Genomic DNA, 19,997 nt, shown 5'->3' on the forward strand with positions numbered 1-19,997 from the left:
ATTTTATTTATATCCCGCCCTTCCATGGATATGATCAGGGCGGCTTACAAAATTTAAAAAACATTACAATACAAAGTTAAAATCCAATAATCAGTTAAAAACATTACTACAAGACAGGAACAGGAAAACAATAAAATAGAAAATACACATGGCAGGGGCAGAAAAAAATGAAAATTAAACATCAATCCAGGGTCAAAAGAGAAAAGAGGGGAAAGGGGGCAGGAAAATAAATGGACAAATTAAGGTGGGAAGGCCAGCCAGAATAGGTATGTTTTCAACTGTTTTTTAAAAACAGCTAATGAGGCGGCGGAGCGAAGCTCTACAGGGAGCTTATTCCAAAGGGGGGGCAGCAATAGTAAAAGCCCTCTGTGAGGTCCGCACATGATTGGACCTAGGGACCTCCAACAGTTTAGTCCCGGAAGTTCTGAGTGTGCGAGGCGGATTATATGGGGAGAGGCGGTCCTCCAAGTACCCTGGGCCCAAGCCATTTAGGGCTTTATAGGTCAAAACCAACACCTTGTATTGAGCTCGGAAGCGAATAGGCAGCCAGTGAAGATCTTTTAGAATAGGTGTTACATGGTCTGACCTGGAACTACCAGCGACCAATCTGGCTGCCATATTCTGCACCAATTGCAGCTTCCGGGTTTGGTACAAGGGTTGCCCCATGTAGAGCGCGTTGCAGAAATCCAATCGAGAGGTTACCAAAGCATGTACAACAGTTTCTAGGTCCTTTCGGTCCAGGTAGGGACGCAGCTGGCGTATCAGCCGAAGCTGGTAACAGGCACTCCTGACCGTTGCATCCACCTGAGAAGTCAACTGGAGCGATGAATCAAGGAGCACTCCCAAGCTGCGCACCGAGTCCTTCAGGGGGAGCGTGACCCCGTTCAGGACCGGGCGACAGATCTCACCACCAGAAACCGGGGAACCTCTCACCAGTACTTCCGTTTTCCCTGGATTCACACTGAGTTTGTTCTCCCTCATCCAGCCCATTACCGACGCCAAGCAGGCATCTAGAGGAGAGATGCCATCCTTAGTTACTGTATCAGTCGGAGACATAGAGAAAATTATCTGGGTGTCATCAGCGTACTGATAACACCGCGCCCCATGTCTCCGGATGATCTCTCCCAGCGGCTTCATGTAAATGTTGAATAGCATAGGGGACAAAATCGCTCCCTGAGGGACACCAGATGTCAGGGCCCTCCTATCGGAGCGACAGTCCCCCAGCTCCACCATCTGGGACCTGCCCGAGAGGTAGGAACGGAACCACTGCAAGGCAGTGCCTCCAATTCCCAACTCCCTCAGGCGTCCCAGAAGGATACTGTGGTCAATGGTATCGAAGGCCGCTGAGATGTCCAAAAGCACTAACAGGAATACGCTCCCCCTGTCCATGCCCAGACGGAGATCATCAACTAAGGCGACCATGGCAGTCTCAACTCCATAGCCCACCCGGAAGCCGGTTTGAAATGGGTCCAGAAAATCAGTGTCGTCCAAGATCGACTGAAGCTGGAAGGCGACTGCTCTCTCGATCACCTTCCCCAAAAAAGGTAACAGCGAGATGGGTCTATAATTATTATGGAGCAGGGGGTCTAAGGAGGGCTTCTTTAGCAGGGGTTTAACCACTGCTAGTTTTAATTTGGATGGAAACTGACCCTCACTTAGAGATGTATTAATTATGTGGTGCAACATTAGTCGCACCACATCTCCCCCCTGAGCTGTCAACCATGAGGGACAGGGATCAAGAGAGCAAGTCGTCCTCCTAACACTTCGGAGGATCTTGTCCACTTCATCGGTACTAACAAACTCAAAGTGATCCAGTATAACAGGGACCACGGACGCTTCGGACACCTCTACTGTAGGATCTGCACAAAGACTGGCGTCGAGATCAGCCCTTACCCGAGAGATTTTATCCGCAAAGAAGTTGTTAAAATTGTCGCAGCAGGCTTTAGATGGCTCCAAAATAGGGCTCAGGGTGGGAGGGCGCCGGGTTAGCTCCCTAACAACCCTGAACAGCTCTGCCGGACGCGACTCTGCGGACGCAATACGTGCAGCATAGAAGGAATTCTTTGCTGCACGTATTGCCACTCCGTAAGCTCTCAAATGAGAGCGAAGAAGTGTCCCGTCGGACAAGTGCTGATGTCTTCGCCATTTGTGCTCTAGTCGTTGCACGACCCGCTTCCTTGCCCTGAGATCTTCCGTATACCAGGGATGTTTGTTGGAAGCAGGCCGGAAAGGACGCTTGGGAGCGATACTGTGTATAGCCCTAGAGAGATTAGTATCCCAGATGTCGGTAAGGGCGTCAACAGAATCGCCGTCAGAGCCAGTCGTATACCCCTCTAGGGCTTCTTGGAACCTTATGGGTTCCATCAGCCTTCGAGGGTGGACCATCCTAATGGGTCCGCCACCCCCCGGGAGGGTTAATGGTAGGAGCCTTGATTCTAGCCTCAACCAGGAAATGATCCGTCCATGACAAGGGAGAGACATTAGAGATCTCTACCCAACGGAGCCTCCATGTCCGTACTGAAGATCACATCAAGAGTATTACCGGCACAATGTGTTGGCCCTGAGACTAATTGAGACAGGCCCATGGCTGTCATGGTAGTCATGAACTCCCGAGCTGCACCAGTTGGAATATCATTGGCCTCGAAAGGGATGTTGAGGTCCCCCAGGACAAGAAGCCTAGGGGACTCCAGCACCAGTTCCGGGACCAACTGTGTCAGCTCGGCCAGGGAATCTGTTAGCACACGGGGTGGCCGGTAGACCAACAGAATCCCTAGACTGTCTCTGGCCTTCAGGGACAGGTAAATACATTCGATGTGATCTGTTTTCCGGACTGGGATCCTGGTTAAAGAAAGAGTGTTTTTATGGACCAAGGCAACACCGCCCCCCCGCCCACCTAACCTGATCTGGTCCTTAACTGAGAACCCGGCTGGAAGGGCCTGGGCCCACACTGCCTCACTCTCAGGCCCCAGCCAGGTCTCAGTAATGCATGCCAGGTCACAGTTTTTATCCTGCAAAAGATCATACACGATGTGGGTCTTATTTTTTATAGACCTGGTGTTGCATAGGAGCAGTAACAGGGTTTGTGGTACGACTGGGCTGACCCTCAGGCCTCTTTGGTTAGGAAAGTGGAAGGAAGGAGAGATAGGTATCACACATCGATCTCCCCTTCCATTTAAACACCTATCCACAGTCCTACCGCCATACCTCCCCTTGCCTCGCACAATCTCAATCGGGGCTCCCATTGCAAATGCATCCGCCACCACAGCTGGCCTCCCACATCCCATTCCCACCCCCAAATCCAGTAACAACAAAAAAACCCCGCAAAAACAAAGGAAGACAACAGAAGGTGTCATTCCTAAAGACACAAACTTATCCAAAAAAATTACCCCAAATTGCAAAAGACCCAGCTCAAACCATAAACAATATGGCGAGCAGATAGGTTCCTGTTCCTCCTGAAGAAGGAACGCCAATATTGCGCCAGGAAAAAAAAAACCTCAACTCCTCCCTCCCTTCAGCGCCGCGGGCGGCAAAGAGTCCTCCTGACGTGGCGCGGGGGCGCGCCCAGCTGGTCTGTGCCGGCGTCCTCAGGTTGGGGGCTGGCGGGCCGGCTTTTAAAGAGAGAGCCGCTCCCACCGACTCAACTCCTCCCTCCCTTCAGCGCCGGTAGCTGTGGTTCTCTAGCTGTTTTAAGGCTACTTCTCCCAACTGCCATAGTCAGCACTGCCAATGGTAAACAATTATTGGAGCTACAATCCAGAAATATCTAGAGCCAGAGATGTCCATCCCTGGACCAGACTTTCCATCTATTTTTTAAAAACCAAAGATATTCAGTTCCATATATTTTGCTATTCCTTTGCACTGCTAAAATCATTATACGTCAAAAAATTATATTTTATCTTCTGGGGACAATGTACTGAAACAATGTCTTGAGAAATGAATAAAAGATGGAAGATAGATTATTTCTGTAAGAAGGAGACTGTGCTTGCTTGTAGAAACAAAACAAAAAATCACATATTTTGAATGGGTAGAGAAATACCAGCTTCAGAATGACTGTAAAAAAGAAAAAGAAAAAAGTAACACCAAGAGCTTACAGAAAATTTAAGGCCCCTTGTAAAGATCTCAATACCTAGGGAATTACTGGCATTATAAGGGAGTATGGTTAGAAAAAGCAATTTATAGCAGCTAATTAATGGCTATTTTAAAAAGTGCTTTTCTAATTGAGAAAGTTGGTTTTACCCTGAAAGTGGTTCAGTGTGTGTATGCTCTCACACGCAGCCACTGGAATATGACAGAACTCTACTTGTTATTAATACTACAGTTCTTTTATGACTGAATTAAAGGGTCATTAAAAAGGGAAATGCTGCCACAGATGCAATTTGCCATGAATGAAAAAGTAATAGATGTGGTTCTTCAGTGCTTCCCAGGTTAAGATGTTATTTTTTAATAGAACCTGTTGTCAAAAAATATTGGAAAGAGTATTTTCTTTTTACCAGACTGCAAACTCCTGGATTCCTTAAGATGCAGCCATGGCAAATAAAATGGAATCAAAGTGGTATCATTCTATAGTGTGAAAGGGTGCATAGAAAAACAGTATGTTAGTAAAATGGCTAGAATATTTCCTATACACATGAAAAAGCAATAAGCAAACTGAAGACCTACCTGAGCATCATAGGATGCATCTATACAGTAGAAATAATGAAGTATGATCCCATTTTAACTGCCACGGCAGCGAAGATTAAAGACTTTGTAGAACTACAAATCTCATTATTCCGTAGGATGCAGCTACAGCACTTAAAATGGTGTCCGTGTTATATCTATCTACAGTGTAGATATACCTCTAATCATCATGATTATGTTTTGGAGAGATAGCAAAATGCCATGGGGTCATTTATATCTGGACTGACTGTTCATCTTTGTCACACCTCATCACAGAATCCTAAAGCTACAAGGAACCCAAAGATTAGATACTTTAACCCCCATCATAACCATATTTTGCCAGAACTATCTGCCCACAAGTAGTCTAAAGGTTAGCACTTAATCCATCAGTAGTTGTATCACATAATATCTACAATATTCCTATTGAAGTAACAGCAAACCTACTGTAGATTCTTTCTTTCATCCAGTTAATTACCTAGCACCATAGACCTCTAAGCAGAGACCTGCAGTAATTAACTTTATGGTTCAAACAACATACTAGCAATTTACCTCAAGCCCTATTACTGCAGCAAAGACATAATGTTTGTGCAAATCTCGTCTTAGGATCTATTTACATCATTCTTCCTACTGTGCCCTCCATCAAGATTACACTATGACCACGCTGCCTATCAAAATAATCCCCAACCCTTCCACTGTTTCCTTGAGTTTGCTTCCTTTGTCATGCCTACCTATCAATCTTTAGTTTAGATTGACATATTTTTAAGCAGGGATTATTCTTGTTTTGTTTCCTCTGCACAGCCAACTACAATAGGCACTAAGCCTGGAGCTGAAATGACACAAATAAGCAGCAGCATTTGCAACAGGATATGCTAAGGCTCTGATAGATTTTCTTTTCTGAGTCTTTCTTTGACAAATGAGTCCCAAATCAAAGTGGCATCATAAATACCCAAATAGCATAAATCTTTCTTTCACCCCCGCCAACCCCCTTTTTGCATTAATTTAAAAGAAATCTTACATAAAACATTTCAAAGTAGGAAACATTCCCACACACACTTCCAGCATTCTTGTATTTAAAAATTGAGAGATTTTCCATTCTTTGATGTGTAACCAAGATGCTGTAATGATAATACACTGAGATTCAAACAATGTATTTACTAGTTGAATCACAGAAATATTAATGCTACCTTGTTCATGCAATGCCTCTAACAAGAACATTGATGCATTTTGCATTAAGTCGAGACATTTATGCCCCAAAATTGACCTTTAAATCCTGGGTCAACTTATATACAGGTTAGGAACTAGTACTGCTTAGAAAGATCTGAAAACAAGCAACCCTGATGCCCCATTCTTAGTGCCTTAAGGCACCTCTCTCTCTCTCTCTCTCTCTCTCTCTCTGTGTGTGTGTGTGTGTGTGTGTGTGTGAAAGAGGTTCCCAGTCCAATTTACAAGCCATTTCTTCCCATGGAAGAAACTCCTCATTTAACACCCCTTCCTTCCCTTCTCAATCCAATGTTAAAACCTCTCCATCCATACCTGGGAATCAGTGTTAGGTGGTCGAGAGAGCTCCAAAGAAGAAGGAGGGATGGAAGTGGTATTTTCCCCTTTCCATCCTTCGTTACAGCCCCTTAAGTTTTACCCTCGACTTATCCATGGGTCATATCAAAATTCATGATTTTGACCCTGTAACCTTCACTCAACTTATACATGAAGTCGACATAATTAGGTTAGGTGAATGTTGAAGGAAGTCATCTTCCCATGTAAACTAATCACAGAAAGTAGTGGGGACATCCCAGACAAAAAAGATGTATCAAGAACATTAAAAGGAAAAGTCTGACTCCATTCCAATGCAAATAAATCTAGCGCCTCCTAGTAACTGAACTATATAACAATATCCACACAAATATACTACATTTGTATATCCAGTCACAGCCTTTCCTTGTATTGTTGACATTTTATTGTTGTTGTTAACTGCCTTCGTGTTGATCTCAACCCATGGAGACCCTATGGATGAGACATCTCCAGACCTCCCTGTCCTCTACTGTTCTGCCCAGTATTTGTTGCAATAGCTGGTGCAATAAATTATCAAGTGTAATTTTTAAATGTAAATCACTCTTCCTTTTTCTCAGCCACACATTTCCTCTTTTGGGGCAAAGCATAAATGTCCCCCACCCTATCCAAAGCACTTAATGAGATTTTCATTTCCTAGCTAGGATTAATATTCTGCAGGATTTGAAACTAATGGAACAAATAATTAACAACAAAGGAAAAGAAGTAAATTATTTCACATTGTTTACATGATGATAGGACAGAATAGCTTCCAACAGAGAGAAGGTGCCAAGTGGCAATTGGCCAGAGGTGTAGGGCACTTTGGCTAAAGTCCAGTGAAGTGTACCTCAGGATCTACAATCAAGTCCTTAATGATCTATGCCTGTTAGTGAGTAGAAGCCCATTGTGCAAAACATCTATATCCCTACAGCAGGGGTAGACAGTTATGGCCCTGCAGATGTCACTGGAGTGAAAATAGGAGGAAGGAACATCAACAATCTAAGATACACCAATGACACCATATTACTAGCTGAAAATATCATGAGCTTGGAACAATTATTGAGGAAAGTCAAGAAAGAAAGTACAAAGGCAGGCTTGTTGCTGTACATAAAGAAAACAAAATAATGACCACAGAGAGCCTACATAAATTCAACCTAGATAATGAGGAAATTGAAATAGTTAAAGATTTCTCATACCTTGGATCAAATATTGATCAAAACAGAGCCTGCAGTCAAAAAAATAAGAGGATGACTAAGAATGGGAAGGACAGCAGTGAAAGAACTACACAGAATCTTAAAGAGCAAAGATATACAATTGGCCACTAAAGTTTGAATCACCCAAGCCATGGTATCCATCAATATGTATGGATGTGAGAGCTGGACAGTGAAAAAAAGAAACTAAAAATAAAATTAACTCATTTGAGATGTGGTGCTGGAGAAGAGTGCTGAGAATACCATGGACAATCAAAAAGACAAACAGGTCCTTAAACAAATCAAGCTTGAAATACCCCTAAAAGCCAAGATGACAAAACTGAGGCTATCATACTTTGGTCACATGATGAGAAGGCACAACTCATTGGAAAAGACAATAATGCTAGAGAAGGCTGAGGATATTAGAAAAAGAGGAAGACCGCATGCCAGATGGATAGATTCCATTAGGGAGGTCATGAGCATTAATCTACAAGACCTAAGCAGAGCAGTGCAGGACAGGGCATCATGACATGGAGGTGTCTCATCTACAGGTTTGCCTTGAGTCAAGGTCAATTTAAGGGCAGTTAGCAACAACAACAGATGTCATTGGACTGCAAGTTCCATGATGCCTAACTACCAATGGCTATCCTGGCTATGACTGCTTAAAGTTGCAGTTCAAACAGCTGAAGTGCTATATGCACTTCATCCACCTCTGTCTTACAGCATTCTTGAAAAAGATTGGTTTAAGAAGAGTTAAAGAAGAGAAAACCCAATAGTAAAGCTCACAGAAGAGAATTCTCAGTAGGAATGTATTTCAGGCCAAATAACTGATGAAATGAACACCTAGAATGGCACAAGAGGCATAGGGAGACCTGACAGACCTATGAGCCCATTCCAGAACTTGGGAAAATTACTTTTTTGAATTACCATGCTCAAACTCTCACAGCCAGCAATAGCCACAATGGATGTGGTATGATTAAAAATGCAGTCTCCCAAGTGACTTTTCCAAATATCTGCCTTAAAGAATACAAAATCACCTTTCCCTCCTCATATTTTTTGTCTTTAGGGACATCTCCCCCACATGGCAAAGTTACAAGGGACAAGTGTTGCTGTTTTTAAGGACTACTCTGAGCAATGTCTCATAAAATCATTCCACCACACCATGCAGTTTCCACATCCTACCCAAGTACACTGGTGAACCTGAAAATAAAACCAAAATCTTTCAGAAAGACGCTTTGAAAAATGTTTTTCTCATCACCTCCATTGCTTGAGGGGTGATGAGTTCTCCCCTCCACACAAACTCTGATTTTCCTGAAATAACTAAACTGCAGTAAGCAACAAATCCACAATCCAAACTATAGCCCAGGCTTGAAGTAAATCCCAGTGATTCCAGAATGACATTCTTGTGAGCCTATGGCTACACATCTAATACTGAAGAGTAACACAAATCCTCAAGAAAACCTAAGAGAATCACTAATGGCTCAAACACCAAAAGGACTCCTCTAGCAGTTTGTTCTATTGCTACCATCGTGTTAATGTTTTTTTAATGATATTAGTCTTGGCAGATATTGTATATATAAACTCTTTCAGCTCCAGAAACTTCTTTCAGCTCCAGGGAGCCAAATTCAATTTCAGCGAAGTTCTCAGGGACAAAAATACTAACATATTTTAGTTTAAATCTCATACTACCAATAACTAAGCCACAAGGGGAAGCATTTCAATCTGTTAGAATGGGGTGGGGGGCAGGAAGAAGATGGAAAACCACCAAATAAATGATGGTGTCCAGGGGAAATGATTATTCCCTTCTAAAAAAACCTCAGAGGTCTAGATTAGGCCCCTAGAGCCAAAGGGTTTCCCACTCCTGCTTTAAAGTGACAGCTATTCAAGACTGGTCCTATTTTGAGATAGGGTGGGTGATGATGTAGGGTAAGGGGGGACTGGCATCCCACCAGCTATATTACTCCTTTGTTGTTGGCCTGGGTGAGTGACCTAGCCGACCAGTTTATTTAATCACCCTCTCCCAGAGCACCATGCTCAATGCTGTTGGAAAATGTCCCTCACAAAGCAAGAAGGCAGGGCAGCTGCCAGTCCAGACTACTCACTCCAACTGGTCCCAGAAGATGTACCTGCATTGCTCTGCCCACATGACTAATGCTGATCTTTCCATTCTGGTATTACTGTGGGAGAGGGGGAATGTTCCAGACCCTCCAGTGCAAATATTATCTCTCACACACCCCTCCAGAATAAACAACCCCACCAGAGGCCCTTTCACAGTACACAATTATAGCATTATAATTCCACCTTAAATTGCCACGGTTGCACCTTACAGAATCCTGGGGCTTGTAGGTTATTGAGGCACTAGAGCTCTCTGGCTGAGAATTTTAAATGCCTCTCCCAAAACTGTAAATCTGCCCTAACGGACAGAAAAGTCACCTTTAGCCCCATCAAATTTGCCCATCTGTTCATTAGAGCATTTGTCTAAGCTGGTAGCATAAGGGTATCAGGGTACAACAGAGAGCAAGTGACACCAGAGTCTTGGAGTACAGAGCTGTGTTTTACATGAGTGTGTGGGGTTTTTTTGAAAGCATTATATGGAGACTCAACTCTACAATTTCTAGCAAAACCAGAGCTAAACACACACTCCCACATACACCAGATGCAGCTAGAACTTTGTCAGTGCTAAAGTTTTGTTTTTTCAATCTAAGCACTATGCCATATGGGGTGGGGAGATTCCTACCATGCTTGTGAGGCAAGAGGTAAGTCCCCTCTTTGCATTGTGATCATTTCTCTTTCCTCTGTAACTAAAGGAAAACAAGACACAAAGTTGCATACATATTAAATAATGTTGCCAGGTTTTCAAAATTGCAGTAGGGGACAGCAGAAATTCATGACATGCAGAGTTGACAATCAGGAAGGAGCTATTAACAAGTTTGCCTTCTAACTAAATATCAAATGAAAATATAGTGGGCCCTTGTTATCTGCTGGGGTTTGGTTTCAGGACCTCCCTTGGATAACAAAATCCGTAGATGCTCAAGTCCCATTGAATACAATGGCATAGTAAAATGGTGTCCCTTATATAAAATGGCAAAATCAAGGTTGAAATTTATCCTTTTTAAAAAATATTTTCAAGCCGTCGATGCTTGAATCTGTGGATAAAAAAAATCCGTGGATAAGGACTGTACTGATTTCACTTAACCTAGCCATAGAAATACCTTAAAGGCACTAGATGCAGTCTGATCTTTCAAGTTAAGCAGGGTCAGCTCTGGTCAGAATTTGGATGGGAGATTGCCAACGAATATCAGGTGCTGTACACACTAGGAAAATCACCTCTGAGTATGCCTTTGCTATGAAAACCCTATGAAATTAATGGGGTCACTGTAAGCTGGCAGGCAACTTGAAGGCACATACATAAAGAGAGCCATTTTTTTTTGGCAAATTGACACATTATTCACATTCATAAATGGCATGATGCACACATTTATGTCTTTATTTAGGGCCCACACCCCCAAAATGTGGGATTTTAGCATCTGGATGAAAGAAAAAGCTTTCCAACCCTAAAATAAGGGGCAGATCTCATAAGATGTGCTTAGGAAGATAAATGTCTTAGACCAGCAATGTATACATTTATTCCTGAAAATGTAACTTAGAAATCATATTTAGTCTATATATTTTTATATAATGTCATCACACAACAGTATAAATAAACTTCTTTTAGATGTCAGTGGTAAATGCTACTCTTTCCAGATGAAGTTGTACACATTAATAGATATACCAATTACAGTTCTGTCCCCACTTTTCTCCATTTTGTCTTTGTTATTTGAGATCCAAATTAACATATAAAACGATTTAAAAGGCATCAAAAGGAATATGTTGGTAGCTACTTAGCAATCCTTTACTTCTTATACCAATGCTTCCAAACATTTTATACTTTAAAAAAAATCAGATGTGCAAAGAGTAAAAAAGATAAAATGGTTTTCCCTGCTCATTCTGTTTACTACATCATTTAGATGATATCATCTTCCTTCTAACAATCCAATCTTTTCATTTTAGGATCAGATTACACCACACAGTGTCCTATTGTCCTGTCCTAGTTGAACAATTTATGACTAATGACTAAAGCAAATGGAGAAATATCTGGGCTCATCCTGCTTTCAGCTTCTAAACAATTTGTTGTATAATTCGGACCCATGGTATTTCCTTTTAAGCCATTCTAATGCTTCTAATGGAACTAACTGTAATTTCTATTCTAGTCTAAATTACATCCACATCACATTTGGACAAAACTAATCAGAAATCTATTTCAATTGAACATTAAAGTCATCAAAGGGAACATTTGATATTAGTTCAATTATATCTTTTATTATTATTTATTGTTGTTGTTGTTTCTGCAGGGTGTATGCATTAGTAATTTCAATGCATCACTCAAAGGAACCTGACTATTAGACTTTATCCAACAGGGACAGCTGGAAGTTCTGATGTCAGTAGAGTAGTAAATCCTCTCCAGCTTGAAAGAGCTGTCAAAGAAGCTGAAATCCATCCCCTAAATAGATTCAGCACCTTGCATATCTCCTTTGAAGTTCTAAAACCTTAAAGCAGATGCACTACCCCCCTCTCACTGATACAGGTACCACCAGACACCACTGTTAGTATATATGAAACAAATTATTGTGGAAATATATTACAAAAACTTTTTTAAAAATCCAAACCTTGCCTTCATCCGCACTGTAGAAATAATCCAGTTTGATACCACTTTAACTATCATAACCCAATGCTATGGAATTCTGGGAATTATAGTTCATTGGCCAAATATCTCACAAAACAGAGAACAGAGAAGGCCAAATGTCTCACAAAATTACAAATCCCAGAATTCCATACATTGAGCCACGGCAGTTAAACTGGTGGATTATTCCTGCAAAAGAAAATCAGGGTAATAAACTAAGGAAAAGAGCATATGTGAACTTCATCCCACAACCAATTTTCTCCTTTCTTATCAAAATTCTACTGTCTTGCCTTATATCTCATACCTAAACCCAATGCATCTGAGGAAGTAGACTGAAGTCTACGAACGCTCCTGCTACCAACATCTTTCTTTCAGTTAGTCACAAAAGTGCTACAAGATCTCTCTACTTACTACACCCAATGTCTACCTAAAACTACAGTAGACACCAAGGAATCAATTGACTTTGGAAATATTGGCTTATCATTCAGCAACTGATTCAATAGATCTACTCTAGCAGGGACAAGCAATGGAATTTAGGCCTTATGCTGTTTGAGAAGAATATCTATAAATTCATGCATCTGAGGCAAAATCTAGCAACTTTAGAGAAATGCAGAACGTTCTCTTTTTTTAATTAATATTTTTGAAATTTTACAAAAATACTTTTAGTATACTTTCCATACATACATGTACTTTTGCATCTTATTCATTTTTTAAAAAACTATATATCACCTCAGTGCACCCCACCCCCGGAGCCATTCCCTTCTTTATACTCCATCCAAAATTTTAACTCCTCCTGTGGAGGTAATTCCCCATCTTCTTTTCTCAGTATCTCAGTACATTTCCAATAATTTTTTTCCATATTTCATCAAAATGCAAAACGTTCTTGAGAAATGTTGTGAGAGCTCTCCAAATTACAGTGATGATGAGCCTGAAAAGGAACTCCATAAATTCACTCCTAAAGGTACAATGAAAGCTGTGTTATACTGAGTCAGATAATTGGTATATTTAGAACCATGTGGATGAAGAGAATCTTCACAATTTCAATCTTTCTTGGAGCAACTTTAAATGTTTTTTCCTAATCACACGCCTTGCAAAAAGGCGAGAAAGTTGTGACACTGCCTTCTGTAACACATTTTTTCTAAACCTTTGTTGTTCCTATTTTTTGTGATAAAAGGGTCACTATACAGTGACTTTACCACTAAAATATCTTGTATAAATTGAACTTATGTACATCACATATACAGAACATGAAAATATATGAATATTTAAATAAAATATTAATAGGCAGTCATCAGAGCTGACACTCAACATTCAAACACTGAATTCATTAGTAACTGCTTTTTTATAAATAAAAAGAACCATAAAACAGTGGGAATTAACAAAATTAGCACCTAAAAAGATAAAATAATAAAGATTATTTTCAATATCATGTTAGGCCAACTTCTTCATAATATCTTTCTAAGAAAAGGCAGCTCAGTTAAAATGAATTTTCAGAGCCCATTTAAAGTGCTGTAAGGATGGGTTATTGATACCTCAATTAGAACAAAAGTTTGCAGGCATGGAGCCACCACCATGAAGCCACTATCCCCTGAACCGGTCTATCTAACTGATTTCACCAGCAGTCACACAAACTAGGTTCTCCAAAACTCAAGTGCATGTACACTGATATGGATGAAGACAGTTCAGATAATCTTACATTAAACTGCTGAAGATTTTAATGACAATAATCTGAACTGGGCTTGGAAACATCCCAGAAATGTGTACAATGAGTCCACTATTAGCATCATAAATGCCTGCTGAATCACCATAAACATGCAAGCTAAATGCCAACTGGTCCATCCATGACAACATCCAAGCAGATACACCTTAAAGCAGCAGCTGAAATTTCCAAACAAACCTTCAAAGGTAGTAGCCCCATGTATAGTGTATGACAGCAGTCTAACCTTGTTGACACCAGTGCATGTGGGGTTGTGGTAACATTGGGCTTCCCCAGTTGGCATACCAGTCAAAGCTGATAAAAAGCATTCCAGGGCTGCCACTACCTGCCTAAGAGAACCCACAAACTACAACTACATTTGAAGTCAGTGATGGTGGAAAAACAACTGTTATCTATCAAATGATAGAAATAATACTAAGATATGGATTATAATAGAACAAGGTGCAGTATAAATATAAAAATAATATCAATGGAAGGAAAGGATGTGGAATCTACACTATTCTCAAAACACTGCTTCCAAAGAATTAAATAGCACATATTTGTTCAAAACTATACAAACATGCTGCTTGGGGATTCAAAACCAAAATCTCTTTTAACAATCCAGCCAGCGATGGCCTGAAACATAGGTTGATTTTTTCATCTTTTCTAAGGTCAAACACAAAGATGTACTGTATTATGATATCAGAACTTTCAGCTTCTTACCCTCTTCAATGTCATTTCTTAACGATGCTTCCAGCAATGCAACACTAGCCTCAAAGGAAACCTTCTTGCGGCTGACAGCATTTCTCTTCTTCTCATGCTTTCTCTTCTTGTGCTGCATCTCTTTTTCATACTGTGCCCACTTCTTCAGCTGCTGAGCTCTGCGCTTCTGAGCTGCCCGGAGCCGCTCCAGTGTGGGCACCTTATCCAGCAGCTGGAGCTCGGTCAGCAAGTCCACGTGGGTGTCCATTGCCTCAGTGAATGGGTCAATGGGTCAACCACACTTCTGCTGGATCAGAAGCCCAGTCTGAGCCCCTTGTGATAGCTGTCTGGTGCTAAGAAAACATTCTGTGGCTGGACTGGGAGGACTTCTTCCTAGATTTTGAAGAGCACATGATGAAATCCTGGAGAGAGAGACAGAAAGAGAGAGAGGGGAAAAAAAGGGGGGGTGACTCCGTGAATCTTGTGCCTGATGAAAAAGCAAGACAATACAAAGCCAGTATAAAAATACTTTCACAAATTGCTGTGTCCTAGATTATTATATGTACCTGCTTTCATTCATTTTACAAAGAACTAGAAATGAAATACAAGAAGAGCATTCTGCCAACAGCTACATTTTCAAATACTAATCTATTCATATATTAGGTTAGACTTCATCTGATTATATTAAAATTGGATGAAGAACACTGAACTCTAAAAGCTTCCTTCTATATATTTGCTAATCCTAGGGCAGTCATGAACTCATTTCAGCCTTTCTCTTTGGTTAGAACAATCCATTCATTTGGTTATTTGTCAAAATCACTGACCATACGAAAGAACGTTAAAAAAACAGTTCCCATATTTCATTTGTTTAGACATTAGGATTAAATTAAAAGCAGTTGAATTAACAGCAATTCCACCAACCTGGCAATCTCATAGCTTCCAGATCACCTTGTTTTTACCATGAAATAAATGAAAATGTAAGCCTTGTAAGAACTAACGAGTGGGATTTGCACACTTTGAAAGCATAATCAGCCACTGCATGTAACCCTAAGTACTATCCCAAATACTCAGTAAAATAATTTCTGGGTTCTGGAAAACAAATTACATTTCTTGGTTCTCGTGGACAGAAATCCTGGATCTCATTTTACAGTATGACAACCTGTTAAATTTTGACTGTATCAACAAAACTTGTCAACTAAAATTAAAGTGATACAGTCTACTTCAACTACAGTGCCTAAATCCAAAAAGAAGGGTTTTAATGGTTTATATTGAATGGATTCTCTAGCTTTGCATTCAGAAGGCCCATCTGCCACTCAGGATAGAGCAGAATTGCAAAGAAATCAGGTTAACATCTACAGATAGATATAAGGATAATTTCTGCTAGATCAGCAGTTGATCTCCAAAACTATAGCAACAGTTAATAAAATAGAAAGTATGGCTGACTTGTACTCACTGCTCATTTCTCAGCCTCAGTCTTCCTCGCCTGTAAAACAGGAGCCTTAACTGGTTGCTTTTGACCCAGGACCTCTTCACACTACTGCAATAATTCCATCATATAGAATCATGGGGCATATAGTTTGGTGAGGCACTGGATCTCTCTGGTTGAGCATTCTAAATGCCCCTCCCTAAATAACCAATCCCAGAATTCCATAGGATGCAGCCATGACAGTTTAAAGAGGAATTACAGTGCCGTCATCTTATAGTGTGAATGGTATTTGTGCAGCATTACTGGTCAGGTTAACATTGGCGCATTACAAACAGCCCAAAACGGGTGGTCTCGCGCCGCTGCCGGTTGCTGCGTCTGGGAAGTGCAGCAGCCAAACCGCATGGTTCCTGGGTGCAGCAAGAAAGAAGTTCCAAAATGGCGCTTCTTCCTGTGCCCTGGAAGAGGCGCTGCAAGGCACGAGGCGCACACTCGCGGCGCCACTTCCAGCATGTGACGTCCGGACACTGCGCATCCGCGACATCAAAATGGTGGCGCCCATCTGTATGCGGCAGCGGCGCCATTTTGACGTACTCGTTACGCATGAGGGGCAAGGCGCATCAGGAAGTGCCGCCCCTCACGCGTAACAACGGCATCTTATTGGCCCGTCTGTAACGCGCCAGTGTTAGAACACTTGATCTTCAGTAATTCATATGTAGATGACTATATAACCCTGTACGTTATCCCAGATGGGGCAAGAAATTGGCTCTGTCACTGGGACCAATTTTTGCTTCTGGCTTTGGCTGATGGATCTCAGGCTGCAAGAAAAAAAAGCATATAGCTCCCCAAAGGCTGCCTACTTTAGACAGAGACAATAAAGGGCTAGACCTGTGGTTCCCAAACGTTGGTTCTCCAGATGTTTTTGACTTTGGCTCCCAGAATTCATAGCTGTTCACCAAGCTGGTTGGGGCTTCTGGGAGTTGAAGTCCAAAACACCTTAGGGACCAAAGTATGGGAACCATTAGGCTAGACAGTCTGACTCAGGATGAGGTAGCTCCTACATCTGTATGAAAATATTACTTATCCATACATTTTATTCTGAATTATTTAGTTGTATATAGTATTATTCTTTTCACATTAGACTATAAGAGATGTCCTGCTAGACTACACCAGGATCTAATGCAACATTCTGTTTCCCACAGTAGCCAACAAGATGGTTATGGGAACTTCTAAGCCCTCTCTCACTGTTCCCAAGAAACCAGCGTTATTCTGTCTTGGGAGCTTTGCTAGGGCCAGTAATAATTATACGATTACATGAATTTACTTAATTATGTGAACTCATTTTCAATTTTAGCACAATTTGAAGTGTACAGCAGAGCTCTAGGGTCAGTGCATGAAAGGAGGTCAGCAAAAAAGAGAACAGGCCAAGGGATTATGAAATGAGAGAAAAGGATACTCAAGACTCTTTCAGGTTTCTGGTTTACAGAGCTGATTATCAACATTATTTCAAATACCACAGGATCAACCCCTCACCCGAAATGCTGTTTCTGACAGTGTTCATTTACTTTATTTATTTTAAATCCTGCTTTTCTATTAATACTGGGACCAAAAGCAGCTCACAGCATGATTAAATAACAGATAACAGGTGAAAAAACTGGGAGTTATATTTAAACACAAACAAATTATCATGCTAAAAACAACCACAAAATCAATATATATATATTTTAAATTGAAAGCATATCAGAGATCCAGCATCCCCTCCCCCCTAAAAACCCCTTCTTCAGAAGTCACTCAGTTGCCAAAGTCCTGCCTGAATATAAAGGTCTTTGTGCACCTGAAAAAAATAACAGGGAGGGAGCTAACTTGGCTTCCCTTGGAAAGGAGTTCCACAGCTTGGGAGCCGCCAACAAGAAACTCAAATATTTAGTGATGTTGGGTAATATTTAGTGCTGTTGATCCTGAGATTTCAGAGCCAAAACCAAGGAGAGACCAAGAAATGGCCTGCTAGAGATATCACAGGGAGTGATCTCAGTCTAACAAATGATAATGTCTTTGGTTGGACATATTACAGGCTCTGTGTTGAACAGTGAAAATAAACCTTTACCAGCAATATTCTGAACACTTTTGCAAGTACAGCTCATGGGAGTTGTAGTCTAGCTTTTCCAAACCCTACTCTGAATAGGAAAGAACCCCCCCCCCTTTCTCAGTTCAGTTTTTAATAGTTTTGCAAATACTGATTTTTAACGCATTTGAGATTTAGTACAAAGAACATTTTTCAAACTCTGCTTTTAATTGCTGCTTTTAACCACCAAGAGCCCTGGTGGTGCAGTGATTAAATGCCTGTATTGCAGCCACTCACTCACAAACTATAAGGCTGCAAGTTCAATACCAATCCAGTGGCTAAAGCTTGAATCCTTCCGAAGTCGGTAAAATAAGTATCTAGATTGTTGGGGGCAGTTAGCTTACACTTTGTAAATTGCTTAGGGAGTGCTTAAGTGCACTGATAAGCAGTATAGAAATGTACTTGCTATTGCTATTGCTATTAACCCTCACTGGCCACACTTTCTTTCTCTTTCTCAGATGTAGGAGGAAGAATGAGCAAAACAGAGAAAGGCAGGAAAAGATGTTTAACCAGCAGTTGAGGTAGAGGATGGAAGAAAAAGAGAAAACGTGTAGCGGCAAATAGAGAGTTTAGCCTGGAGCTGATGAAGGATGGGAGAAAGAGGGCAACATAGAGAGAAGAGGGTCTAGGCAATGAGGAAGATGAGTAGAGGAAGCAGTTAGGGAGAGGGAGAAGGAGCAAGAGGATGAAAGGGAGGGGTAGAATTAAGAATTAAAACAGAAAGGAGTCAATCACCTTTTTAGAAATGAAAATGGAAGAAACACCTGTACCACATTTTTTGCTAACAGTCATGCAACCCACATATGCCCCAGATCAGAAAATAAAATTATACTGGTTTCAACCATTCAAGGTGGGAAAAGCCACAGAGCAGCAATCTTTTAGCTTACTCCTGAGCTAGTGAATCCAGAGGTAGTTCATTATTTCCCATACTCACTACTCCCTCTCCTCTGAGCTATGGTACCAAGTTGCCACAGTTGGAAAAACTTTGAGAGAAGAAAGGAGGAGGGGATGGGGGGCTTAGGTGAATTTGTCGCAGAGTCTACAGCAGCCATTCTAAAGCAGCCTACAGCAGTAGGGACCAGCAAGCTGGCAACATTCTATTTGATTCTCCCCTTTCCCTTGAAAACTGGAGAAAGGGGTCGGTCCAAACCCTGAGATCTGGGAACTCCATGAGAATTAGCCAGGCAATAAAAATAATGGTGACAATTATAAAGAAATGAAATGCTGTGGATTATCAATTAGTAGAAGTAGGCATTTAATCCACTGAAACAAGAAGTAGTCCAGCAGAACACAAATGAAAACAGATTTTTCTTTTTAAAAATTAGTGTGCAAAGGAGCACTTTGGGGCAACAGTTTTCACAGAGTGTGCACTCTGACAGAACCTGCCCTAGAATTTAGCATTAAATAGGTCATTCTCTGTCTTATACAAGTCATGAAGGACAGTTCCAGTTTCACACAAGCCATATGTCACACCTTCAGACTGGCCTAGTTGCACTTGACAGCTCCAGATCAAACACAGAATTTTCAATAGCTGCTGCTGCTGCTGCATTTTTCTCTCTCCTCCTTTCTTTCTATAGCAGTACTGTGGCTTCCTTCACATGCAGTGCTTCTCCATGGTGTTAATCCCATATGGCATGGGGTTGTGTATAAAAATGCACATGCCACCAGGTGAAACTGAGCCCTGGAGAAACAGCTTTCAGGCTGGCTCAGCTGCACAATATGTGTCAGCACAAAATGTCGCCAAGAGCAAAAACGACTGAGCTGAAATTATTTGTCTTGCATTCTCCAGTTCTAGCAACTCTGTAAAGGATGCAATCCTATGAAGACCACACTGTGTTCACTATTACACAGCCTTAAAAGAGGTTGTTTAAAGACCATTGAGCTATAAAGCCCTCCACCAGAGGCAATGTTTTAAAGATAAGCATTGCATCTGTTCTCTTGTA

General features: G+C 41.3%; 1 protein-coding gene across 2 annotated transcripts in view; it reads right to left on the bottom strand.

Moving 5' to 3' along the window:
- The window catches only part of LOC121917505 (protein phosphatase 1 regulatory inhibitor subunit 16B-like), a 162,095-nt gene that overhangs the window by 83,343 nt on the left and 58,755 nt on the right, over nucleotides 1-19,997 (bottom strand). For both annotated transcript variants that reach the window (XM_042443531.1, XM_042443530.1), the window contains exon 2: nucleotides 14,531-14,931. In XM_042443531.1, the coding sequence (XP_042299465.1) occupies nucleotides 14,531-14,777 (247 nt within the window). In that variant the 5' untranslated portion in view covers nucleotides 14,778-14,931. The remainder of the gene's footprint in view (nucleotides 1-14,530; nucleotides 14,932-19,997) is intronic.

The sequence above is a fragment of the Sceloporus undulatus genome, unplaced genomic scaffold (genome assembly GCF_019175285.1).
Source record: "Sceloporus undulatus isolate JIND9_A2432 ecotype Alabama unplaced genomic scaffold, SceUnd_v1.1 scaffold_21, whole genome shotgun sequence".
Lineage (NCBI taxonomy): Eukaryota > Metazoa > Chordata > Lepidosauria > Squamata > Phrynosomatidae > Sceloporus > Sceloporus undulatus.